A 25,721-nucleotide genomic window follows, 5' to 3' on the forward strand; every position below is an offset into this window, starting at 1 on the left:
GAAACCTGGCAAATGCGGACGAAGCCCGAGCAAATGAAGCGAGGAGACGGCGTCTCACCCAATAGCAAAGTGGCTTCGCTTCATCTCGGCCAATAAGCAGCTACGGCGGGCGGGGCTCAGGCAGGGGTCTAAAGGCTGCGGTCACCTCACTCTCTCCCTCAAGGCGCAAGATGAGGCGGAGCCTGAAAAGCCGGCCCCGCCCAATCAGCGCCAGCTCGCGCCGCCTCCCAGCCAATCGACGTCGAGGAGAAGTCGTGAGAAGAAAGCAGCGCCGGTTTCTCTCAGTCCGTCCATCTGAGCAGGTCCGCGATGGCGAAGCGGTGCGAACGGCTGGGAACGTCGGCTGCGGCGCGATCAGCGCTACGGGACGCGGAGGCGGTGCTGTTCGACTGCGACGGGGTGCTGTGGCGGGGCGAGGCGGCGATTCCCGGGGCGGCGGAGGCGCTGGGCCGCCTGGCGGGCGCCGGGAAGCAGCTGTGCTACGTGACCAATAACTCTTCGCGCACGCGCCAGGCCTACGTGGAGAAGTTACAGCGCCTGGGCTTCCCGCCGGCCGAGACGCGGCAGGTCTTCGGCTCCGCCTACTGCGCCGCGCGCTACTTGAGCCACGCCCTTCCTGCGGGGGGCGCCGCCTACGTGCTGGGCGGGGCCGCCCTCAGCGCCGAGCTGGAGGCGGTGGGCGTGGCGCACCTGGGCGCGGGCCCCGCCCCCGAGCCGGGGTCCGCCAACTTTGGCTCCCGCGCCCCGCTCGATCCTTCTGTGCGGGCGGTGCTGGTGGGCTACGACGAGCACTTCAGCTACGGCAAGCTTTGCCTGGCCCTGCGCTACCTGATGCGCGACGGGTGTCTCCTGGTGGGCACCAACCGGGACAACCGTCTGCCGCTCGAGGGAGGGAGCGCCGTCCCCGGTGCGTACACGCGTGTTGTTGTGTATGTTTGCGCGCTCCCGCTTGCTTAAGTGCGTCAGACCGCATTTGAGCTCCAGCCCTGTGTCCGGAAGGGCACAGGTGGCAGAGCGAGCATAGGACGTGACGGAGGACACGTTCACACGCTCACATTTAAAGCGCTACAATATCACTTGAACAGCCATAGTTTTCCCTAAAGAAAGCTGGGAGTTGTGGTTTAAAGGTGCCGAGAGTTGTCAGTAGACCTCTAGTTGCCTCAGTTCACAGTGTAGTGGGACAATCAGTCCCTCTTCCCAGGGAGCTCTGGGAATTGTAGCTATGTGAAGCGAAGGGTGGTCTAGCAATGCTCAGCACCCTTAACAATCTATGGCTACCATAAGTCTTTGGGCAAAGCCACAACTAATTAAAGTGGTGTACTGCTTTAAATGTATGGTATGAATGTGGCCTGTGTCTGGCTATATCTGAGTGCATGCAGAATGTGATGGGCCCAGAGGGACCTAGGCTGAGTAAGCAAGTAAGCAAAGTGTCTCCCTTGCCTTTCCCCTGCAGGAATGTTGCTTTTTAATGTTTTAATGGTTTGTTATACTGACCTTGTATTGGAAGCCATTTTTGAAATCCAGCCCAATTTTTATCATCACTACCCTGTTGAGAAGAAGAAGAAGCCCAATTTTTATCATCACTACCCTGTTGAGATAGATTACGCAGTCCAAAATCACTCAGTGAGCTTCATAGAGAGCTTCATCTCAGGTCAAGACTAACCCTCATCCAAGCTTCCTCTAGCCCATTTGTTCAACTCCTGTCAGCCCTCATTAGTATGGCTAAGTGTGAGGAATGATGGGAGCTGTAACAGGAACAGAGAATGCTCCCTTATGCTTAGATCATTAGCCTCTCTAGTTCAGGACCTGCCACATTGATTGGTAACTGCTTTCCATGATCAGTACTTTTACGGTATGTGGGCTGCACACTGCAACAACCTTTCCCAACTTAGTGCCCTTCAGGTGTTGCTTGGCGAATGGCTGTAGCTTAATAGTAGAGCTCTTGTCCTGCATGCAGAATGTGCCAAATTCAGTTTTTAGATTATGTATTGGAAGCTGTGACTCCTTCTGTCTTTCACCTGATGTCACATTTGGTGTGTGTGTGGTAGGTGTTCATGGTTTGGGGGAAATGGCCTCGTGAGCCAATCTGGAACCCATGCCAGGCCTAATTAGGCCCATGGGTCATAGGGTCTCCATGTCTGGGTTGGACAAAGAGTTTGAGACTTGAAAAGCAGAAGCAGAGAAACCATTGGTAGTGGGTGAACACACATGAAAGAGAGGGAGGAGGCCTAAAATGAAGACAAAGTTCTGATTGGGTACAGACAGGTGGAGGCGTTTCTGATGAGGAGGAACTTGCTAGGCCCACCACACTAGCTGCTTCCTGATATGTGGGCAGATGTTTTCATTAAAAATGTTTAATGTATTTTATCTGGGTGAATAGTTGCTTCAGGGGGAAAAAACTGCCCTGTGCTCTAGAACCTCAGCCCCTTAAAGGTAGCCTCACATTTGTTTTGTTCTCAATTGGGTCACTTCCCAACTCTTTTCAGCATTTGTCACACACCATGGTATGACCATCCTAAGTCAGTCTTTAGCTGTGGGGGGTGTACCAACTAGTGGCTGTTGTGGAGTACCAGCAGCTACTTTAAAATGGTGCAGAGATTAGGATAGATGTGTGGGCTGGGGGTGGGTGGGATCATTTGTGAGACTTGGCAGATTTGACCTGAAAGATTGCCTTTAACATTTCTGAAGAACAGGACTTTACATTGTTCAGCCAATGTGGGAGTGACACTGTTTTCTGTATGATTCTCTGCTTGGGTATTGCTCAGTGCATGACTAGTGTTTGCCTTCTTTAGTAGTACAACATAGCTGGGTTCTCACAACTGGCTTCCCTCACTGACAGGCTTTATAGACTACTGTACTGAGATGAGTTTGGGGTTTGCACTTGTTCCTCAGTTCTGTATCTGGCTCACAATTGCTTTGCTTCTCTTTTTAGGAACTGGCTGCCTTGTCAAAGCAGTGGAGACTGCAGCAGAGCGTGAAGCATTCATCATCGGCAAGCCCAGCCGCTACATCTTTGAGTGTGTGGGCAAGGAGTTCAACATTGATCCTGCTCGCACCATCATGGTTGGCGACCGCTTGGACACAGACATCCTCATGGGCAACAACTGCGGCTTGACAACTCTTCTGACCCTCACAGGGGTCTCCACCCTAGAAGAAGTAAAAGGTCACTTAGAGAGTGACTGTCCTGAGCGGAGAAACCTAGTCCCCGATTACTATGTTGATAGCATAGCCGACCTTCTCCCCATCCTCCAGGATTAAAAAAGGGAAGTTTTCCAGCTTTTAACATGTATCTTCTCCCCACCCCCTGCACCCTCAGTGGCTTGAGGCTGGTAGTATCACCTCAGTTACTGCAATGCACATGATTGCTGCTTGCAACTTCAGAGACTTTTAGTTTGTAACTTAGAATTCAAGGTCTCTGTTTACAAATTCCTTTAAAATGCACTTTGGAACAAAGAGGGAAGTGTGTTGTGTTGGTTAGCTTTCAGATGTTGTGAAGCATTAAGTATGTCTTAAACAACCGCAGTGTTAATGGCATCAGGGTAGAGTCTTGCTCAGCTGGGTTAAAGGGATTGGGCAGGCTTCTCTTAAAACTTTTCACTGTGGTTCTTTGTGGAAACTATATCCTCATCTGTGGGAAATTCAGGGAACTGAGCAGTAGGAGGGCAATTGCTCTTTTCTGACCTGTAGAACTTGACTTTAAGCTTGGCTTTGATGCTTACTCAGGTCCCGGTTTTAGGCAGCCTGCTTCAGATGTGATTTCAGGAAATAGAAAATCACTTGTGTGTTCAATAATTTTGTTCTTCCGCCTTTCCACACAGCCATTTGCACTTGCTTCAATATGCAAAACACAAAAGATACTGTCGTGTTTCATGTATTCCTCTAAGATAGTAGGTGTGTGTGTGTATAAATATAAATATATATATAGTGATGTGAAGAACAGATATCTATTTTAAAAGTGAATTATAATATATCAAAAATAGAATTTATTGTTCAGGGGAAATATCAATAGATTTCTAAAATATCTTGCTTGTGTTCTTCAGTATATACCACAGCAATACCTGTGCAGTCTGCAAGATGAAGTACCATTTTAAGTAAGGATCATTTGAGGATTCCCAAATTGTGCTAATGGTTGAATTACACATGCAAAGTTACAAAAATGCCACAGTCACATGAAGGTCTTGCTACAAGTTGTAGTAGTTAATGATCCCAAGCATAAATTGTACCATCTGTGGGATCCTCTGGCATAAATACGTGCCATTTTGCGTTCAAGCCATTTTGAAGTCAGTGCTGATGAAGCAACTACAGTAACTTGTCCTGTGCTTCCTATTAAGATATTAATAGTGGGTTGTTCAGAGGACATTGGAAGTCCTTTGCAGATCCACCTTGGCACCAATTGTCTGCTGAAAATGGGAGTTCAAGCCATTTTGTTTTGCTGTTTTGTAGGAAACATGATTAAATGCACTCTTGAAGTGTCTGGGTAGTTTTGTCCTTTTGACACAAAATGCCAAATTGTGTAATAACAGCTGAAGAAATCTGATATAGAGATGTAAGGATGAAAGCAGCACTCACTTGGGGTAAACAACAGATGATGCTTGTTTGCTTTCATTTTCCAAATTGTGTGCACATCCATTGTGTGCAGATTATGCTTCCTGTATCACAGACACTTGAAACTTGCATGAACTTGCCACTTTTTGATGCAGCAATAATTGTGTTGTCCACCGTGAAATATATTTTGTATTTATAAATATTATAGGATTAGCATTGACACTTAGAAGTGCTAAAGATACACAATAACACCCCCCCCCCAGCAAGGTACCCTTTATAATCTGTTTCTCAATAGATTTTTTTTTCTTCTTATGCTTGCTGAACTGATTTGTAAGCCTAAAGGTTTTCTCCATCTTCAATGGTAATGCAAACGGTTTCTTTCTTTCTGTTTGGACTGACTTGAAAATAACATGATGTCCTTTTGCTAGGACTTGTGCTTATGCAAATCTGGGGAGATTGAGGAATTGTTCCATATATGATAAATGTTGTTTAGAAGCCTGTCAACAACTGCTCATACTTACTAGCCATACAATAGAGCCTTTCACCTCTTTTCACTGTTTCTTCCCTTGTTGTGAAACTGTGCTGGTGAAAGACCAAGCAGTCTGTGTAAAAGCATCTGGGGAAATTCAGTCCTGTTCTTGAGTCATATTAAACAAGAAGTCTCTCTTTTTTCTTTGTGTTGTTGCCTTTTAATTTTGCATGCTATGAACCTCATTCATGTTCATCAAAAATAATATGCAAAATAAGCCTTTTACCCTGTTTTTTAAAATTGGAATTGTTTCCATAAGGTTTCATTTGAATTGTCTGTAGTGTCATGATCGAATGTGGAAGAGACCTGCTTGAGAGCTAAATTGTCCAATGTTGTAAACATCCAGGAGACACCAGTGGGAAGAATATTTTTCTTTTATTTAAATTGGCTGTGTGTTCTTTCCCGTTTCAAATTAATAGTTTGAATTTCTGGTTCCTAATGTAAGGTTAGTGAGAATTGTTTTTTGGTAAAATAAGACTAGCAATCCTATATAACTTTGTGTAGAAATAAGTCATACTGTTGTCAGTGGAGTTTATTGTTTACAGTTGCAGCCTTAATCTCCCTTTTTAGAACTCTGTACCTCTTTACACAAACAGACTAGGTTCAAAAATAATGGCAAATTGTGGTTTATCCATCAGGTCTGAGCCTTGTGTTTGCCTGTCACGTCATCTCTGAAGGTTTTGGATTTCTGAAAATTTTTGGATTCAGAATTAGTGCCCTAAGGCAATAGAGATCTAATTTAGCATGTTTTTACTTATTTTTAGTGAAAATAAATCTCCAGATGTTTTGTGCTACAACTTCCATCACTTCCAGCCAGCACATTCCTTAAAGAATTCACCACCCTGAGCCTGTATTTGGCTACATATCGCAAAGTTGATGACTGGTTTGCTTTTAGCTATTTAGAGACATGAAAGGGCTGTTTAGCCACAGCTGACCAGGAGCAGAATGGGTGTTCTGAGAAATGGTGCCAGAGGAAAATGTGTCCAGCCTTAACTTTGAGCCATGAAATGCACGAGTGTGTGTGTTAATTATGAGAATGAGCATGTCTGCATGAAAGCATTTTTCTTCTGGCCCCCACCCCTTTTTCTAATAGGCCTCAAGCAAAAACCGCAGGACAGCGGTATGATCTTTTGCCAGAAGAAATAGCTTGGAAGCAAAAGATGGCAGGTGCTTCATAAGATGATGATGACAAGCTGTCATCATAGCCTTGCCCCAGATGATCTTGGGGCAAGCTCACTGTGGAAATAGCGAAGGCTTCAGACCATTTCATTGGACGTGAAACAAAGTAAACTGGGCGAGTGCTGGTGAGTTGCTCCACTGACTCTACAAGTAGAGGTTCTTTCTATGGGCCTTTGGATTCTATTTTTTAGTTTCTCTTTATTCCTGTTCGCCACCTATCATAGGTATGTGCCCACTTCGCTGCTTGCATTTACTGACATGGATGATCAGCCATTCTCCCCTCCTTCCTCCCAGGAGGCTGTGGTGCAACTTGAAAACTGCCAGCACCTGAAAGTACCTCATTTGAAAGTGCGCTAGCTCCTCTCACACTCCCATCTTAAAACTTGACCAGCTGCAGACAAGGATGGCTTGAGAGAAACAACCTTTTTTCTCCCCCCCCCCCATTCTGTAAAAAAAACCCTTGGATTTTTTAACATCTAGCCTGATCATTATTGGTGTCAATGGCCATGCTGCCATCTTAAAATGGGACAATCCAGTTTCCCAAATGGTTGAAATCACAAAGTTGACTCCTACTTCCTCTTCCTTCAGAGTCCTCAAAAAGACGCCTTTCCTTAACATGCAATACTAAAATATATTTATATTTGATAATTAATCACATCAAGTAACCTTTTCCTGTTTCTGACCATGTTAATTCAGGAGAGTTGTGGTTCTGTGCGCTGCAGAGGTTCGGAAGGTGACAGGTCTGAATGGCAGGTTCTCTCCAGGAGCAGATGTCTCAGACCTCTGGGCAGGCTGGCACTCTTCTCTACTTGTTTTTACTTCCTTCCCTCCCCCCACCCCAAATGAGAGAGATGTCTGGCCCATACCAAGGGCGGCTGCCAGAATGCAAAGGTCTCACACAAAGCCCCCAATTGTGTTCCCCATGAATGTGTTAGCTGTCTCACAAGGAAGGACAGCGAAAGCATCACCGTGCCCAGGACAGCATCTTTCTGCAGCCTCTGTTCCCTCCCACCATTTAGAGCATCTAACATTTCACCACCACGTGGCTCCTTCTCCAAGTCAAGGTGCCAGGGTGGGCAGTAAAATGGGGCATGTTCTCAGGTTTCAAACCGGATTCCGAGGGATTTGATAATGCACAAGCTCTATACTGTCAGAAGGCAGAGTCAGAGGAGCAAAGAGGGCATCGAGAATGGAGGAACAGACTGTGGCCCACATCACCCCCTGTCCAGTAAGTACCCAGCCGCCTTTTCTTTCCCCACAACCCAGCACCTGCCGCTCCTTGGCACCAGTAAATTTCCCTTGATGGGTTCCTGATCTGTTTCTCTTGGGATTTTTCCTTTTAAAGGAGTGGAGTGATGCACAGTCACACAGGAAAACTTGCAAATGGATTGTGTCCCACATTATTGGGACGCCTGGAGTTCTCAACTTGGGCACCAAAATACTCTGGACGTCGGGATCAGGGTAGAAGTGAGAGAATGATACAGGTTGAGAAAGGGAATTGAGAGAATGCTCTGATCCAAATCCTTTCATTGCCCCAGGACAGGGGTACCCGATGTGATGCTCTCGAGATGTTGGGCCCCCAATTCCCATCAGCCCCAGACAGCAATGCCAGTAGTCTAAGGTAGTGTGGTTTCTGGTCCCACAACATTGCAAGGGCACCATGTCGGCTGTTCCTACCTCAGGACTATTGATGCAGATCTTGGTGCTCCTGGAGATTGAAGGTACTCCGTATGCAAGAATGATCAAACTTAGTGAAATCTTTCATAACCTTAGGGAACTTATATATGTTATAAGAAGTCTTACCATCAACATTAAACTAATACTTTGTCAGGCAGCTGTCCTCCAGATGTATTGTACTATAAGCCCCAGCCAGCACAGGTCCAAAACATCAAACTACAAGGTTGGGGAAGACTGTTTTATACTTTATATTCTGAATCTCTTGCATTCACTTAGGCAAAGTACAGTATTAAACATTTTAGTTTAAAAGCCTGCCTAAATATCTTCTACTGCAATCCTTTACTTTGGAGTAAATTCCTCTGAACACAGTGGGACCTGTTTTTGAGCAAGCCTGCATAGGATTGTTGTCTTAATTTCAGTTCTGTGCACTAAAGATTTTAAATCAGGCCAGACCTTCTCCAAAAACTGATAACTACACTACTTGAGATCCCTATGCTTTTGCAGAGTAACAACTTGAACACCAAAATAATACAAAGACTTAGATACCAAGGGAAAGAGGAAGATGTATGATCCATGGAATCCCTGTGGATCATGACAAAAAACATTTTGACTACCTTGTATTACCTGTCTTTACATAGTCCACAGCTTTCGGAAAACCAGGGATCACTCATCCAGCAATGGGATGAGAATGAGTTAATTTCCATATCAACAAAACATTATTAATAATAATAATTTATTATTAATTACCTGCCCTTAGGTTCCAGGGCAGGTTACAACCATATAAACTGGGTAGGCAAGCCCTGAGCTGCTTATATCACATAACTACACCTTCTGTAACCATCAAGTACATCCATGTTTGCATTTTTGTCATGCCATTTTATTGTACTTCATTTTCTTAACCAGAATAGGAAAGGGTTGGAGTCCTTCAAATGAAGGTTGCATGTGGTGTTTCCCACTAATACTTTTGATGTTCAACTTATTGGTTTCTGTTTGACTGATGGGCTTATCTTGGCTCTTAGGAGAGAGCCTTGCCGGCAGAATCCAAAAGCCCTTCCAGGACATTTTGGGTTGTTCTTTCTGTCATTTTAATCTGTGGAATCATCTGCATTGCTGTGGCAGCAACTCTCAGCTTTGCAAAAACATCTCCCAAGGTAAGGAGATTCTCTTACCCGGGGAACGCAATACTCTGTTCACCATCCAGTTTTGCCTGCAAGGAGTGGTTGAAACTGTTCATCAGTTATCAGCAAAATAAGGTTGCAGTCCTCTATACCAGCCTTCCCCAACAGTGCAACCAACCAGCCCACTCCACCACCCCACCAATGCTTTGGACTACAACTCCCATGAACTGCTTACAGCTGGAGGGTTCCAGGTTGGGAGAAGGCTGTTCAGCACGCTGGCCCGGGAGTATGTCCCATTGAACTCAATGGGACTTGATTTGATTTATTAGATTTGTTTATTGCTTTATATTATCACCACTGGAAAACTTTATCTGTATCCCCTTCCTTGTATTCTTGCAATGATTTATGTACGAACAAGTATGTGTTGCACATGAGAGAGCATTTTCTTTCATCTGCCCTGCGCGTTGCCATCAGCAACATGTTCTTCTGTTTTGAGAAAGAGTAAATTACTCCTGTCGTCTCCCTTCTTGCACCAGTTGTGATTTTACAAACCTCCTTGCAAACACTCCATTAAAACATCTGTTTTCTAAGCTGAAGAGCTGAAAGATGTAAGTCTTCCTCTTTCTGGCTGTTGCCATGACTATATTTAGCTGTTCTAGACACACAACCCCAAGAAAATAACCAGGAAGGGGAGCACACAGAATCTTGCTGCAGCCGATAGCCCAGGCAGTTTCTCCCACCCCCAACCAGTCTTAACACTGCATATATTCGTAGCCTCTTTTGCAGGTTGTCCGGTTAAACTTCCAGAACCGACCAGGGTCTCGGATGAACCAGTCGGCTTTCATGAACAAGTCCAAGAACACAGTTACTTATTGCATAACTTCCCCAAGTAACCAAACAACATCAGTCTTGTTTGACAACAAGAATGTGAGTGTCCTGGTGGTCCCTGCCTTTCCAAATTGTGAGGAAGGGGATGGGGGAAGGGTGCACAATGCTGAGAAGTTGCAGGTGCAGCCACAAAGCCCACCTAAGCCATGAAGCTGGCGGGTGCTCCTGGCCAAGCCACTTGAATAGGAAATCCTCGTGGCCTTTCTGCCTCCCAGGATTTTTGTGGTGGTAAAAGAAGCAATATATGTGGCATTCCTTTATCCTCTTCAAGTGCCACAGAATTTTTTAATGAACAGGTTATATATAAATATAGGGGAAGCTGATGCAGTTTCCTGGCATGCAAAGGACCGTGGTGGAGCACTGAGGAGCCGGCGTTAGAAATAGTAAAGTGAACTATGTCTGAGCAAGCCGCCTCTTGTCCTCCTGCTGCTCAAGCGGCTCAATGAAATGAGCATCCCTCTGGATGTGCAGGAGGCCCCCAGAACAAGTGCGGGTTTCAGTCTAGCTATACAGAAATTTCAGCCGCTCTGAGCAGTGTTGGACATGCAGGCCCCTAGAACACACACACAGCAGGCTTCCTCCCAGGAATCTTTGATAGAATAAAATGCCCAGGGGCATGTGCAGAGTGCATTTTCCTCTGCGCACAACCATAAGCCCCTAAGCATGTATGTATTTACACACAATAAGTATTGGAAGTCAAAACCTCCAGTTGAGGAAGGATGTGGCTTCCAGATCAGAAACCTCTGCATCTTTCTCTCTGCAAATGAAACACACTGGAGCAACTCTCGGAGCCTGTGCCTGAGAGAAGTTCAGGAAAAACAACTATGAGAATGTATTGCGGGGGTGGCTAACCCACAGCCCTTCAGGTGATGCTGGGCCACAGCACCCATCATCTCTGCCTGCCAGCCATGCTGGGACTGGGAGTCCAGCATCTCTCACAGGCCACATATTAGCTCCCCCAAGTGCATTGCTGGTGCTACAGGAGGCAGAGAGGACAGTACTATGTTCACTTAGTCAGTGGATCAAGCAACCTGCCAACAAACAAAACAGGCTTATCTAGTTTCTTCTGTTCAGGGCTACGTCTGCTACAAGCCCTCAGAGCAGAACAATTGCTACCTGCGGATGATGGATGACCGAGACCGAGACACTGTCCAGATGTCCTTCAACCTGTCAGAACACAGGGTAAGCATAGAATGCTGAAGCAGCCTCCGTAGAATCTAGATTTCTTATACTCTTGCCTATTTTCTTAGTTTAAATGAATTTTGAAGAAGCATCACCTGGAAAGCCAGGAGTATTTCATCTCCCACAAGAGGTGGTGAAGGACACTAACTTAGAAGGCTTTAAAGGGGGAATCATTCATTCCCTTTAGGATGAATCTTAATCAGGAGTGCCTAATCTGTGGCCCTCCAGATCTTCCTGGACTCCAGCTCCTGTCATCATTCCTGACCGCTGGCCAGCTATTGAATCTGAAAACCCAACAGCAACTGGAGGGCCACAGGTTATAGAATTGTAGATTTCAAAGGGACCCCTTGAGTCATCTAGTTCAACCCCTGCAATGCAGGAATCCTTCCCACAGCTGTCTCTGGGTGGGTTCAAAACACCAACCTTCTGGTCAACAGCAAAATGTCTTTGTCTAGCCTTGTTGGGCATTCAGAACATAAGATGACACTTCTGGATGAAGCTAGTGGCCCATCTAGTCCAGCATCCTGTTCTCACAGTGGCCAGCTAGATGTCCCTTCCAGCAGCTCGTTTTCAGAAGCATTGCTGCTTCTGAGCAAGGAATCCGAGCATAGCCATTGTGACTAGTAGCCATGGATTGCCTTTTCCTCCTCCCTCAATGTGTCCAATCCTCTTTTAAGGCCATCCAAGTTGGTGGCCACCATTGCCTCCTGTGGGTGTGAGTTCCATAGGTTAACTGCATGAAGAAGAGCTGTCCTTCATTTTATCCTTCCCAAATCTTCCAACATTCAGCTTCAGTGGATGCCCATGAGTTCTAGCGTTATGAGAGAGGGAGAAAAACTATTCTCTCTCCGCCTTCTAAGCCAAGATGAGTGGGTTACTCCTATCCATTTCCTTTAAGTAAAAGGAAAAGGAGATGAAAATGTAACATAGTGGCGGGTGAGGGGGCCGGAGACAAGGAGAGGAAACCCTCTTTCCAACTTGTGGGCAATTGCAGTAAGCCAAGGAAACAAAGGTGCTTTTGTCAGTGATTCCACAGCAGTATAAGTCTGAGTAATGATGCATAAGAGTCCTCCAGACAAAATGTTAATGGCTTCAGGTGAGGGGCGAGGGCAGAGGTTTGATTTCGGAAAGACAGAGGCCCCTGTTCTGCCAGGAACGTCGGGACAAAGCTCAGTGGGGTTGGTTTACCGCCCCCACTTCCATTTAGCAGGGAGGCAGCGCTCCTGGCCAGCTCTGCCAACGCTCCCCCAGAACTTTGGAAGAAAGTAAATGGGGAGGAATGTGAGACACCCGGCAACCTTGTTAATGAAAGACTGTTTTGAAAAGGTCTGGTTCCCATATGTCAGCTGTGTAAACAGAAGTGATGTTAGGGACCTTGGGGTGAAGGGCAGGAAATAAATCTTTAAAATATACAATTTCTTCACGCAGCATGAAGTTAAACTATAGAACTCACTCCCGCAGGAGGCAGTGACAGCCACCAACCTGGATGACTTTAAAAGAGAATTAGATAATTCCATGGAGGAGGGGGCTAACAATTATGCTCTCTCTGCCTCCACAGTTGGAGACAGCAATGCTTCTGAATACTAGTTACTGGAAACCACAGGAGGGGAGAGGGCTCTCATGTTTGGATCCTGCCTGCAGATTTCCTATAGGACCATCTAGTTGGCCACTGTGAAAACAGGATGCCGAATTAGATGGGCCATTGCTCTAATCCAGCAGTCCATTATGTTGTAATAATAAGACTGTTAACGTCAGACTTCCAGCCCCTCACACTTACTAAAGGAGAGGCTATGCCATGGATAGTTGAAGGTGATGCATTCACTGATTCAGTCACTTGCCACTTTTCTTTCTCATATGTGACTTATGGATGCATGCATGCAATCCTCTGCATTTTTTGTTGAGGTTGAACAATGCCGTTTTATTATAAGACAGATAAAATATTTACCATTTTTTTTAAAAAAGGACAGGTCAGTGTGGCCTGGGGCAATGGCATGACTGCAGCTCCCCAGTCCCTGACCCCTTGGCAGAACTAGATGCTGGTGTTCATCTGTCCACACCAGCCTTCTCAAAGCTGGTGCCCTCCAAATAATAATAACGTACCCTGCACATCTGACTGGGTTGCCTTAGCCAGGTGTTTTAGACTACAACTGCCAACATCCCTAGCAAGCACTGCCGTGATATGAGCTGTAGACCAAAACCTTTGCAGGGCACCAGCTGGAGTGAAGCCTGGCTTATACCAACATCTGCTCAGTGCTTCCTTTTGATGGTCATTAATGAAGGATTAAGGAATGCAGAGCCCTGACACTTGGTGTTTCTTGTTCCTGCCAAGGTGGATCAGCTGCCGCTTCCCAATGACAGGACCCAGTACTACCGTGAGTTCCTGGGGATCGTGCCAGGGAGGCAGGTGCGACCAGAAGAGGCAGGGGAGGCTGTCAGGTCCCTGTGTGGGCAGGCGCCCATCTACTGGGTCAAGAAGAAAGACGGTGAGTGGGCTGCTGGACCCCAGCCCCCAACAGACGCAGCCAGCTGGGGAAGGGTCATCGTACCTCAGTGGTAGCCCGCCTGCCTTGCATGCAGGGAGGTCCCAGGTTCAATTGCCAGTGGCATCTCTAAGTAAGTCTGAAAAACCCTGGACAGCAGCTGCCAGTCAGTGTAAAGAACACTGAGCTTCATGGACTAAAGGTATGACTGTATAAGGCAGAATCTCGCAGCATGTTGTGAGGATGAAATAAAGAGGAGGAAGAGGCGTGTAAACCTCCTCAAGGGAAAGGTGGGATAGCAATATAATTAATTCAAAAACTCCTGCCTCTCAGCATGCCCCTACATCAGCTAGGGTAAATAAAAATCATCCCAAACCAGGTTGTATTCTGAGGACCATGTAGAAAGGTGGACAACAGGTATCCAATTAAGAGCTTTCAGGCTTGCATTCAATCTGCTGAGCAGAGCTCCAGTCCCTCAGATTGAATTCCCCTGGGATGAAAGTGCTAAACAAGCTGGGGTGTCTCCCACTGTCTTAAGAGCTCAGAGGTGGGGAGACACCCTTTCTGGAACACTGGAGTCTTTTGCAGGTGGTTTCTTGGATGGGAGATGTACAGCAGCAGAGCCCAAGATCTGCTTCTTGAAATTTAAATACGCAAAATTATTGAAAGTGGGTGGTTGCCTTTTTCCACATTCTGTAAGAGAGCTGCGTTAATACGCGGCCTCCCACCCCCCAAATAATCAGTTTTAATAGTAAATGCTCTGCATTTGGATGCTGTCCATTCACTAACCGTACCAGTCACACACCTGTTCTCCTTGTAGGTCCTCCAAAGCAGCGGCTCATCTACCTGTGCATTGACATCTGCTTCCCGAACAACATCTGCGTCTCCATCTGCTTCTACTACCTTCCCGAATGAATGGCCTGGACCACCCTCTGCACCTCTGCTCTTCTCTACTTGAACACAAGGGCGAGGCTCTGCTGTCTCCGCCAAGCCCACGTTGCAATTCAGGGCTCTGGATTGGGCAAGAAGGGCTACAGGAACCTTCCCCAACCTGGTGCTCTCTGGGTGCTTTGGACTACAATTCCCATCAGCACAGCTGTGCTTCCCGGGTCTGATGGGCTTGTAGTCCAACAGCACTTGAAGGGCACAAGGTTGAGGAAGTTTGAACTACAGCGACACTCAGTCAAGATGGCAGTATATACATATGTGTGTGTGTGTGTATATACTGTATGTATATGTATACTCCTGCTTTATTTACAAAGAGTGTTGCCCTTTCAGCTATAAGCCTGTAAATAATTGTCTGTGGGGAGAAGAAACTGCGTGGTGTAGATCCAGTTAAAAATCTGAGTCAAACAAACATTTTGTAAATCAAAGTATTTTTTAAGAAAAACCACAAACCACTCATTTTAAGGAGCTACCCTGGTGTGTGTGCATGTGTGAAAATAATTAAAAGCACAAAAAATGAGGAAATGAGCAGCTTGAGATGTGTATTAATAGCAGCAAGGGAGGGAGAGAGAAAAGAGAGGAACCAAGAACTCCTGTGTCCCACGCCCCAGGGCTAAAAGCACGCTTGCACTTCTCCAAACACACTTCCCTGCTGGAGGTCCTTTTCAGTCCTTTTTTTTCCAATTCTGTGGACCGGGATGGCAGCGGTACACTGCTTGGCTAGCTCAGTTACTCAACCAGCCTTCCTCAAGCTGGTGCTCTCCAGCTTTTTTGGACTACAACTCAATGTCAGTCACAGATGGCATTGCCATAGGGTGCTGGAGCTGATGGGAGTTGTAGTCCAAAACAGCTGGAGAGCACCATCTGGGGAAAGGCTGCATTTAAATAATCTGCTAATTAATAAAGGCACTTCTGAGCCCAGAACAGGGTCCCCCCCCCCCCCGCAGCTCCAGGGAGAAGCCATTGCTCACTCTCCCCACGCCTGGCTCCAGCATTGAATGTCAGGCCTAACTGCATTTTTACTTGCAACTTGATTCAGTTAGAAAACGCTCTCGCTCTCCCATAATGCTGCCCCCGCCAACCCCGGATTGTCCAATGATGCTAATGTTGGAAAATTCAGGAGGGACAGAAGAAAGTTATAGTAGAACTATGGGAATTCACTCCCACAAGATGCAGTGATGGCTACTGACCTGGATGGCTTTGAGAGAGGTTTACTCTAGACAATTCATGGAAGATGAAAAGGATTATCAATAACTAGTCAAGACAGTAACCTCCAGGAGCAGAGGAGAAATCACAGAATTGCAGTGTTGGAAAGGACACAGAGGGTCATCTAGTCCAACCCCCTGCAAAACAGGAACCACAGTGATGAGTTTTCCTGTGCTCACATCCTACTTGTGAGCTTCCCACTGGTGTAGCTGGCTTAGAGGGGCCTCTGATCCAATCCAGCAGTTTATAACCACAAAAGGAATGAGGGTAAACCATTTTTCTTCCAACTCCAGTGAGCCTTCTGAAGCAGGAGGTGGCAAGCTTGCAGCAGAGGCAGCCTACCTTTGCTCCTGGCATGGGAGAATGGGTGTGTGTATGCGCATAAATTGGAATGTCCGCTTAGCCATTTACGTTGGGCAAAGGTGAATGGAAGGAACAGAGGGCAGCCTCACCTAAACAAAAGCAGTTCCCCAAAGAGAGCAAGTTGAAACCCCGTGTTGGGAGATCCATCCCATACAGTCACATCGGTGCTGAGTGTCACAGTTTCTCCTTACAAACCACTCTTTGTTAAGCAATACTTTTGCACAAAGATCTTACACCAAACAAAATCTGGGGGTTCTGTTTTAAAACTGCCTGCCACTGTGCAAAGATGGTTAAGGTGGCTTCAATTTTACTTGAATCCGGCTCTTCTGCAGAAAGGCAGCTGCGGGTGGCAACACAGTCTTTGCACACCTGACCCCCCCCCCCCAAAAAAAACCAGTCTTGCAGCAATCTTGTGAGCGCAGCTTTCCTTCTCAGCCCAAGACGCTGTCGTTGAAAGCAAGGCAGACGACCGCTTTCTGATGTCCACTGTATTCCCGCTTGATCTCGCCCGTTTCCACACACCAGAGCCTGGCCAGATTATCAGAGGAGGCTGGGGAAGGAAAAGGAACACCGTGAAGCCACACATACAAACACACACAACAATCGGCAATATATGGATGCCACTGAACTGCTTTACAAGGTTGCCGTAACAATTAGTGAGCTACTTCATGAAGAATTTATAGAATTATATACAGTGGTACCTCGGGTTACATACACTTCAGGTTACATACGCTTTAGTTACACACTCCGCTACCCCAGAAATAGTGCTTCAGGTTAAGAACTTTGCTTCAGGATAAGAACAGAAATCGGGCTCTGGTGGCGCAGTGGCAGCAGGAGGTCCCATTAGCTAAAGTGGTGCTTCAGGTTAAGAACAGTTTTGGGTTAAGAACGGACCTCCAGAATGAATTAAGTACTTAACCCGAGGTACCACTGTAATGCTTCAGGTTAAGAACTTTGCTTCAGGATGAGAACAGAAATCGTGCTCCGGCGGCATGGCAGCAGCAGGAGGCCCCATTAGCTAAAGTGGTACCTCAGGTTAAGAACAGTTTCAGGTTAAGAACGGACCTCCAGAACGAATTAAGTTCTTAACCCGAGGTACCACTGTACTGTTTAACAATGTGTACGTTGTTCAAAATCTTCCTATTTTTAGTAGGGTGGGAAGGAGAAATGAGACGGGCATCGTTTGATTTTCTACATAAGGTCCCAAAATAGCTTGGCCTGGCCACAGGGGGCTTAATGTCCCTTGTCATCCTTCCTATTCATTCTCCAAGGAAAGGTCGGCCCACCCTTGTTCACCTGTGACAATGTACTGAGAGTCCCCTGAAAACGCGCAGTCCCACATCCAGCCACGGGAGGTTTCCCCTGGGTTGTTGCTCTTGATGCTCAATTCTGTCATCAGAGAGAAGTTAGACGTCCTCCAGATCTTGCAGGTTTGGTCAGCAGAACAGGTCGCCAAAAGCCTGCAGCAGAAGACGGAAGACTAGTCAGAGTGGGGCAAGGCAGGTGGAACACAGGCTAGAAGTGTCACCCAAAATAACCAATAACATAAAAGTCCCTATTTATACTGCCGGATTTTAAAGAATGTATTGTTTATTTTCATCCCTTCCTCAAGGTGGCATACATAGCTCTCCCCTTCCACATTTAATCCTCACAACAACCCTCTGGTGCAGGTTGAGGCTGAGGCAGTGACTGCCCCCCCCCAAGTTCCCCCAGGGAGCTTCATGGCAGAGGGGGGGTCTGAACCCTGGTCTCCCAGGTCCTGGTCCAACGCTCCAACCACTACACCACCCGGGCACTAAATGGAGAAAGCTTCCATAGTTATGGGTCCCAAAAAGAATCCTTATAGGGAAGGTCTGTAGCTCAGTGGTAAGAGAATCTGCTATGCAGGCAGGCAGCCTTATGGCATCTGCAGATAGGGCTGGGAATGCCATCCCCCGCCCCCACCATATGAAACGCTAGAAAGCCAGTCCTACTCACGTGGAGTCTGGGCTGAATTTGCACTGGAGAGCATAGCGGCTGTGCGCAGGAATCTTGGTCTTTGGGATGAGCTGTGTCACCTCGTCTCCTATGCCACCTGTGAGATTCCACACGTAACAGTTTCCCTGCAATGGGAAGGGAATGAAACATCTGAGAGGACATCTGTCTGAAGGCTTAGATCTGGTTGTCACATGACACCAAGCCATAGTTAGTTAACCTAACTGGCATGTGCAAACCCAGCCCAGCATGGTTTGAGGTAACTATGGTTTGGCAAACCGATGAGCCTTGCTTAACCATGATTTGTTTGACCAACCCACCCCAGGCCTTCGCTGAGCTACAGTGGCCCGAGGCAAGAGCATCTGGAAAACAAAAACTTTGGGTGGCTTGTTTGTTCCTCTGTCAGGCAACTCATGGTTTGTTCAACAAACCATGGTTATAACAAACCCTGGTTTAAGCGCTACATGCAAACACAACCACTGTGGACTCTTTAAACAAGACGCTGGTAGAGAAGCAATAGGCAGGCTGTAGCGCATCACTGCACCACAAAGCCAGCCAGCACTTACTGAACTGTTAACGGCAGCCATGTAGCTGGCATCAGGATCAATATGAACAGAGTTGACAGAGACTTCCGGCTCTGGGATGAGCTGTTCATTGTGGTCCGTCTTCAAGTCCCAGATGTGAATGGCCCCACTCTGGTCCCCAACGATAAGTTCTGCCTGTGGACAGAAATACACACAAAAAGTGCCATCACCTCTCAAGACCACAGACCCTGCAAATCCCCACCATGTGGAAGACTGCATGGAAAGGGGAGACGTTCCCAGGGGATGGTCTGAAGTCACATGAGGCCACCGCCCTGCTGAAGCTAAGCAGGTCTGGGTCTGGTCAGCGCCTGGGTGGGTGACTGTCTGGAAACCCACAAACCCACCCTTTTGGATTCCACAAGGAACAAAAGGTGGAACAGGAATGTCAGAAAATAAAAGTATCTAGAATGTGTGGATGGGAGGGCTTCATGTTGACTGGTTTGGGTTTCTCTAGCCTGGTGAGAAGAATAGTGAGAGGTGATATGAGAACCACCTTCCAATATTGAAAGAGGTGTCACATGGAAGATGGAGGAAGCTTGTTTTCTGATGCTCCGGAGGGGAGAACCTGAACCCATGGATTCAAGTGAAAAGAAAGGAGATTCTAACTAAACATTAGGAAGAACCTCCTGATGCTAAGAGCAATCTGACAGTGGAACAGACTCCCCTTCACTGGAGATTGGATGGCCACACGTCAGTGACTTTAGCTGGAATTCCTGCATTGCAGGGAGTTGGACTAGGTAACCATTGGGGTCCCTTCCAACTGTACAATTCTGTGATTCATACCTGATTGGGATGGAGGCAGACACAGTTGATGGGGGCATTCACTTGGAAAATGCGCTGGCACTGGAGGTTGCGGGACCTGGGAACAGAACAGACGCAGACAGAATGACAGGTGAGCCAAAGCATAACCCCTTCACTGCCATTACTCCGGGGAGCTCCAAAGCACTTTTTGTGAACTTCACTCACTAGGAAAGCCTCCTATGCAATCAGATCTTCTATTTCAAAGGAACATCTCCTGGCCAAACCCCCAGTGGAGCTCATTAAACAATGCTTAGGGGACCACACCCTAAATGTGCAGATTCCTCTTCCTGAACTACATAGAGGGTAAACTTACATTGTGATCCATCCCCCCCCCCCATCATAATTTAAAATTCACCCTCAATATATCCACTCTTGCAACTCAGGATAACAGTTCATGCATCCAATGAAGTGGCATGACGTCTCCAAATCTTATGCCATTATAAATTTGTTTGCCTTAAGGTGCAACAGACTAACACAGCAACCCCTGTGAAAATCAGCAGTTTATTCACTCCCAAAGCTCCCAAACTAGGTCAGACAAGCTGGACTTCTCCCCCTCTTCCTTCTACTCTTCTTTCTCTTGTAACATTAAACAAGACTGTCAAGAATTAAACTGGCAAGCCACTAGATGAAGATTCAGCATGCAGGCTGCAATCCTAAAACTTTAGATAACCACTTTTAATTTTGAGTTGTTCTGTATTCTATGAGCTTACTATTTCTGGATGTTTTAAATGATTTTATTGTACACCACCAGATTTTTTTGCAAGTTGGTATATAAATATTCTTATAGATAAATTAATTCACTAGGAAGGAAAGCTCATTAAACTCAGTGGGATGGAGTTTTGCTTGAGGTCACGCTAGAAAACCCTTGGCTCAGACAACCTTGTTCCTGCATCGGGAGTCAAACTTCAAGTCTCTTCCAGTTCTGTGGTGCCAGCCTAAACTGAGACAGCATCTGATTTAGGCTGAAAGAACCATTGACCATGACCCCATGACACCTGCCTTCTTGCCTACAATGCTGCTTAATGATTTGAGGAAAGAAACTCCTGTGTATCTTGCAGATCGTCAAACTCACTGACTTTCCTTGCAGATCCATGGTCATAAGAAGAGCTTTGATGCTGTATCAGGCCAATGGCACATCAGAAGTATTTCTGCCTCCAACTACAGAGGCAAAGCATAGCCGATGTGGCTAATAGCTATCAATATTTTTCTCCTCTACTATTTTTTTCTAATTTTCTGCTTCCTGTGGGTGTAAGCTCCATAATTTAACTGACTGTATGATGAAGTCTTTTCTTTTTTCTGTCCTGAGTTTTCCAACATGCAACAAGCTTCACCAGTGAGTGGGAGAAAAACTTTTCTCTATCCCCTTTCTCCAGGTTATGAAAAGGAGCAGAGCTCCAGAGGCTTACCTGAGGTCCCAGATGCGGGCCATGCAGTCCTCGCCTCCTGTGTACATCCAGCGACCATCTTCATGGAAGCCAACAGAGGTGATGTTCTTGCTGACACCGTCATAGTTGATAACAGGGTTTGGGTTATTGGAGTTCAAGTCATACATACGGATGTGTTGATAGCCTGTCAAAAGAACCCCCAACTAGTTCATAGCTAGTTCAAAAGCACAAATTTGACCTTTGCACAGAATTTTCCGCGGGCGACTGGCAGAGTAAGTACTCGTGTCAAGACCCACAAAACATTAAAGCAGTCATTCTCCTTCAGCTGCAGCGGCAAGTATTAAGGAGATGGGGACAGCTAACTGAAATTTATTTTGGTTTGTTCATACTCAGGTAGGTAGGACCTACGCCGGCAGGTTCAAAAACAGGGTTTCAACTAAACTTCGGAGGTTTAAAAGCAAAGTTATTCTCTATTAGGAATAAATGTCTTAGTGGAAGTTAGACTAGACTTATGAGGTCCTTTCCAGCTCTATGATTCTATGAACTGTAAGCGGTTTATCTTATTAACCAGGAATCCCTGTAACAGTAAATCCCAACACTATAAACAACAGTAAGGTCCCCTCTTCTGTGTCTGTCCTTTCTTCCTTGCCCTGCTCCCATCCTAACTGGAGAGTCAGTGTCGCCTAATGGTTAGAGTGTCAGACTAGGTCCTTGGAGACCAGGGTTCAAATCCCCACTTGGCCATGAATCTCACTGGGTGACCATGTGAGCCAATCACTGCCTCACAGCCTAACCTACCTCACAGAGTTGATCTGGGGATTAAATAAGGAGAGGGAGAACCACGGGCACCACCTTGAGCTCTTTGGATAAAAAGGTGGGATATAAATATAATCGATCAACTCCAAATAAGGACAGGGGAAAGGAATGACCAGGGCAGCGGGGTGGGGCATGTTGCATTTCCTTCACTTTACTTGATGGTAGGGCTGGCATCAACTAACAAGCATGGGGGTGTTTCTCTGGGCTGGAAATAACCTCCCTAGCTTCTCCTGAGGCCATAGCTTTGTGATCATGGAGAGAATTCACTGTTAGATGTCTCACAATTCCTTGGCAGAGCCATCAGCATTGCAGACATCATGCCCTTGGAGAGACAAGGTTGGAAAGACAAGGTTGCACTCCATGCTCTTGGAATACGCCACACTTACCTGCAGCAGCAATCATGCTCCGATCTGGGGTGATCTCGAGAGCATTGACCTGCTGGCAAATGTGGTTAAGGAAGACAGAACAGGCTGGCCCACATAGCTATAGTGAAACACTAAGTAAGGTTAGCAGAGCCAAAATCCTGTTACAGCTGGTGCATCAAAAGGATACAGAATCTTGGTGCTGGACGGTCCGGGTGCATATCCCACTGTGGGCCTGCCAGAAGCGAACTGTGTGGTCATAGCCGGCAGTGGCCAAGATGACGGGGTCGCTGCCCACAGTGCCCTGTGCTGTGTTCATGGTCCAGGTTTCTAAGGACACAGAAGAGAGAGAGGTAGGAGTCCCGCCCATGTGGCTAGAGAGGAGATGCCCTACCTTCTCCCAAAGAGACACTTGCAGGGAGCGGGAGACTCAGCACTGCCCAGGAAGGAGCTGAGAGCTGACAACATGGCCACTAGTCACAATGGCTATGCTCTGCCCCCACAGTCAGAGGCAGCAATGCTTCTGAATACTGCAGCAGGGGAGAGGGCTCTTGCGCTTGGTCCGGCTTGGGGGCTTCCCAGAAGAGGCATTTGGTTGGCCACTGTGAGGACAGGATGCTGGACTAGATGGGCTATCGGTCTGACCCAGTGAAGCAAATTCTTATGTTCTTATGCTAAACTGACAAGCCAGGCTCAAGTCACACTGTTTTCCATGGAGTCACTGTAAGACTTTCTGTCTGTCTATGTATGTTGCCATGTCCCTGCAGAAGGAGGATGCAGGAATCTGAAAGAAACCCCAAGTGTGTGTGTAAACCCTTTTAAAAAACTGTTAGGAACCTGGATCAAATTTGTAGAGCAGAGCACACACACACTGGAGAGGGCTGGTAGGGTGAGGGTGGGTTCAAGCTATTCAGGCAGTATGGATTGGCTCAGCCTTGAATTGTTGTTTTTTCATTTTTATACAGCCCCTTCAATGCACACAGCACGCTCCCCAAATACCAATAGTGGCATGCAGCCGATCGCTGCTTCCCCCACCCACCCACCCAAGGAAAGGTAACAAGGCAAGGAGTGCTGCAGCAGCTGGAGTGTGTCCGACTAGTCCTGGGTTCAAAGCCCAGTTCTATCTAGTCGAAACCAAACATGGCTCACAGCGTAGTTGTGACAATAAAATGGAAGGCTGGAACAGAGGACACTTTGAGCTCCTCAGAGGAAAAAGGGCATCTAAACCCAAGAAGCAAATAAAATAAGTTTGGACCGCTGAAAGCAAACAAGAGGGAAAGGGTGAGGATTGCAAAAATTAAAATGCAACATAAATTAAAATAAATATTGGAATAAGAATGAAAACTTGCAATTATACATTCTATTTTCATCGCAGAGCACTGTCTCTGATCCACAGAGGGAGATTCCCTGCCCCATTTATTGGGGACTGGCGGGTGGGGAGGGGGTGCGAAAAGGACGCTTACCTTCAGAACCAGAGTAGGGAGGGAGCCGGTAAAGCGCATGCGCACGCCAGATCTTGCCCGGTTCAAACTACGCTTGCGTCGGAAGAAATCAAAGGGCAAATACGCGCCTGCGCACAAAAGAAAAAACCCCAAGTCCTACGTTTCTAATGTCTTTTCATAGAGTTGCCAAATTTAGATGCACATCAAGTATCTGACTTCCGAGTTCCTTTTTGTGAGGCCTACCTAAACAATGAAGAAAACCGGGATTTTACAGAGGAAACCTACACATGTCTACTCAGACATAAGTTCCATGGGAGTTGCTCCCAGGTAAGTGTGTAGAACAGCACACCCTTCCCTCCAGCAATATGTTTCTCTACACTTTGGTGCATCTATGGACTCATCCTGCCTGCCGCCCAAGAAAAACAGCCCCTTCTGTTCATTTGCAAGAGGAACCGGCCGCGGCTAGAATGAGGCATGCGCAGTACGATCAGTCAGAAAAAACTCCAAACAGCCTTCCCCAGCCTGGTGCTTTGCAGATTTTTGGACTACAACTCCCATCAGTCCCAGCCAGCAGAGCCAGGTACGGTTCTGGGGCTAATGGGAGCGTGACCGGCTGACTGAGGCTGGTGGGATTTGTAGTCCAAAACATCTGGAGGGCACCAGGCTTGGGGAAAATAAGTTTTATGGACATATTTTGACAGGCCATTGGTAAAGGCCGCCATAAAGCCTCCAGTAAGAGAGTTATCCTGGGACAAAAACGCCACACTCCCCTCCTACCTCACACCCAGGAAGGGAACAGTTCCATGCAGGGCTGGACTCTTACATCAGGGGCATGAAACCACTTTCGCTTACACCAATCCAGGCCACATATTTTGAATTATAGTGTGACTTCACTTAATTGTATTAATTGCTTTGATGAATCTGTTCTTGTTGTGAGCTATATTTATCTGCTGCTGTGTTTGATATTGCAGTGACTGCAACACTCAGTTGCTTAGAACATGGTGTTGCTAACGCCAAACTTGCAGATTCGATCCCCCAGCTGCATATTCCTTCATTGCAGGGGGTTGGACTAGATGATCCTCAAGGTCCCTCCCAACTCCACAATTCTTTTATTCTAATCATCGTCGTTTTTTTGGTGCCACTTGGAACTCAACATTTGCTGCTGGAAAAGCAGAAGTACAAGTATTACATCAAATCAAAACATCCAGCCTCTCACCTCGGAAATGGCCTAGGGGAAAAAACCACAGCAAAACCCCCAGAGAAATAGACAAACAACACCACACACACACACACACACACACACACACACACCTGAAACAGGTGAGCTCTCTTTGCACCCCAAGGAGACAAACTCCTCTGGGGTCACCCCTGGTAGGTTGGCCTTATATCCTCACTTCCCCAGCACAGGTACAACTTAAGGTGGGCAGGTTTGGGCTGGTGTCTATAGTGCCATGTGAGCCTAGGCCTGATGAAAATGACCTCCCAAAGACGCCAGCCTCTTAGAGACAACTGCTTTCACAAGGGGAGCAGTACCTCTCCCCACTTTCCCTCTTCCAGACAGCTGCCTTTTTCCCACTTACCTCCTTCTACTACAGCAGCACAATTTCAAAACCCAATTGTTACTCACCTTTTGGTGTCTGCTGCTAAATTCTGGGGAAACCTTCCCTTTGACAAATCTAAATTATTAGTAAAATATGGCAAGCAGCCTCGCTTGAAAAGATCTCTCCAGCGTTAAAAGGTTGTCAGGGGACAAAGCACACAGGACAATTTTTTGTGTGCAATTTGGCATCACTTTATCTCCTGTGCTAATAAGGCAGAATATAATCATCCCATTGTTCCTCCAGTATACAGTATAGTCATACTTGGCTTCAATAAGAACATAGCGAAATGACTCTCATGTTTTTGCACAATTGTGCATTTGACACCCCCCTGGAATGATTTTCATTGCTGGGGATTTAAATTGCTCTGTCCTGCGTGTTGTAAACCTCAATTTGTTTCTACTTGTTCCTATAGCATGGGAAGGCAAACTAAGGCCTGGGGGCCATATCCGGCCCAATCACCTTCTAAATCCGGCCCACAGACGGTCCGGGAATCAGCATGTTTTTACATGCGTAGAATGTGTGCTTTTATTTAAAATGCATCTCTGGGTTATTTGTGGGGCATAGGAATTTGTTCATTCCACCCCCAAATATAGTCCGGCCCCCCATAAGGTCTGAGGGCCAGTGGGCCAGCCCCCTGCTGAAAA

The 25,721-nt window shown here is 46.7% G+C and overlaps 3 protein-coding genes across 5 annotated transcripts; 2 read left to right on the top strand and 1 right to left on the bottom strand.

The window, feature by feature from the left end:
- Positions 1-60: 60 nt before the first annotated feature.
- Positions 61-5,214, top strand: PGP (phosphoglycolate phosphatase). Its single transcript, XM_081170934.1, has 2 exons — positions 61-907; positions 2,933-5,214. Exons 1-2 carry the CDS (start codon positions 310-312, stop codon positions 3,256-3,258), a joined length of 924 nt encoding a protein of 307 aa, XP_081027060.1. The 5' UTR covers positions 61-309; the 3' UTR covers positions 3,259-5,214.
- Positions 5,215-5,355: 141 nt separating this feature from the next.
- On the top strand, positions 5,356-16,493 carry BRICD5 (BRICHOS domain containing 5). Its single transcript, XM_081170949.1, has 6 exons — positions 5,356-7,481; positions 8,950-9,081; positions 9,823-9,975; positions 11,011-11,118; positions 13,448-13,601; positions 14,419-16,493. The coding sequence occupies exons 1-6, from the start codon at positions 7,443-7,445 to the stop codon at positions 14,511-14,513; spliced, it is 681 nt and encodes a 226-aa protein (XP_081027075.1). The 5' UTR covers positions 5,356-7,442; the 3' UTR covers positions 14,514-16,493.
- MLST8 (MTOR associated protein, LST8 homolog) lies at positions 14,958-23,858 on the bottom strand. Of its 3 annotated transcripts, XR_014002154.1 has the most exons (10): positions 23,498-23,846; positions 22,225-22,364; positions 22,059-22,110; positions 20,878-21,040; positions 19,454-19,529; positions 18,653-18,805; positions 18,090-18,214; positions 17,409-17,572; positions 15,255-16,662; positions 14,958-15,204 (listed from the first exon to the last, which is right to left on the bottom strand). XR_014002154.1 is itself a non-coding variant. In XM_081170926.1 (9 exons), the coding sequence occupies exons 2-9, from the start codon at positions 22,351-22,353 to the stop codon at positions 16,544-16,546; spliced, it is 978 nt and encodes a 325-aa protein (XP_081027052.1). In that variant the 5' UTR covers positions 22,354-22,364; positions 23,498-23,858; the 3' UTR covers positions 14,958-16,543. The 3 variants fall into 3 exon arrangements, 2 of the variants coding, with proteins under 2 accessions (XP_081027052.1, XP_081027051.1); XM_081170926.1 differs by having other exon boundaries at positions 14,958-16,662; positions 22,059-22,107; positions 23,498-23,858; XM_081170925.1 differs by having other exon boundaries at positions 14,958-16,662.
- Between the last annotated feature and the right edge of the window lie 1,863 nt (positions 23,859-25,721).

Source organism: Podarcis bocagei (assembly GCF_964188305.1).
Source record: "Podarcis bocagei genome assembly, chromosome: 14".
NCBI lineage: Eukaryota > Metazoa > Chordata > Lepidosauria > Squamata > Lacertidae > Podarcis > Podarcis bocagei.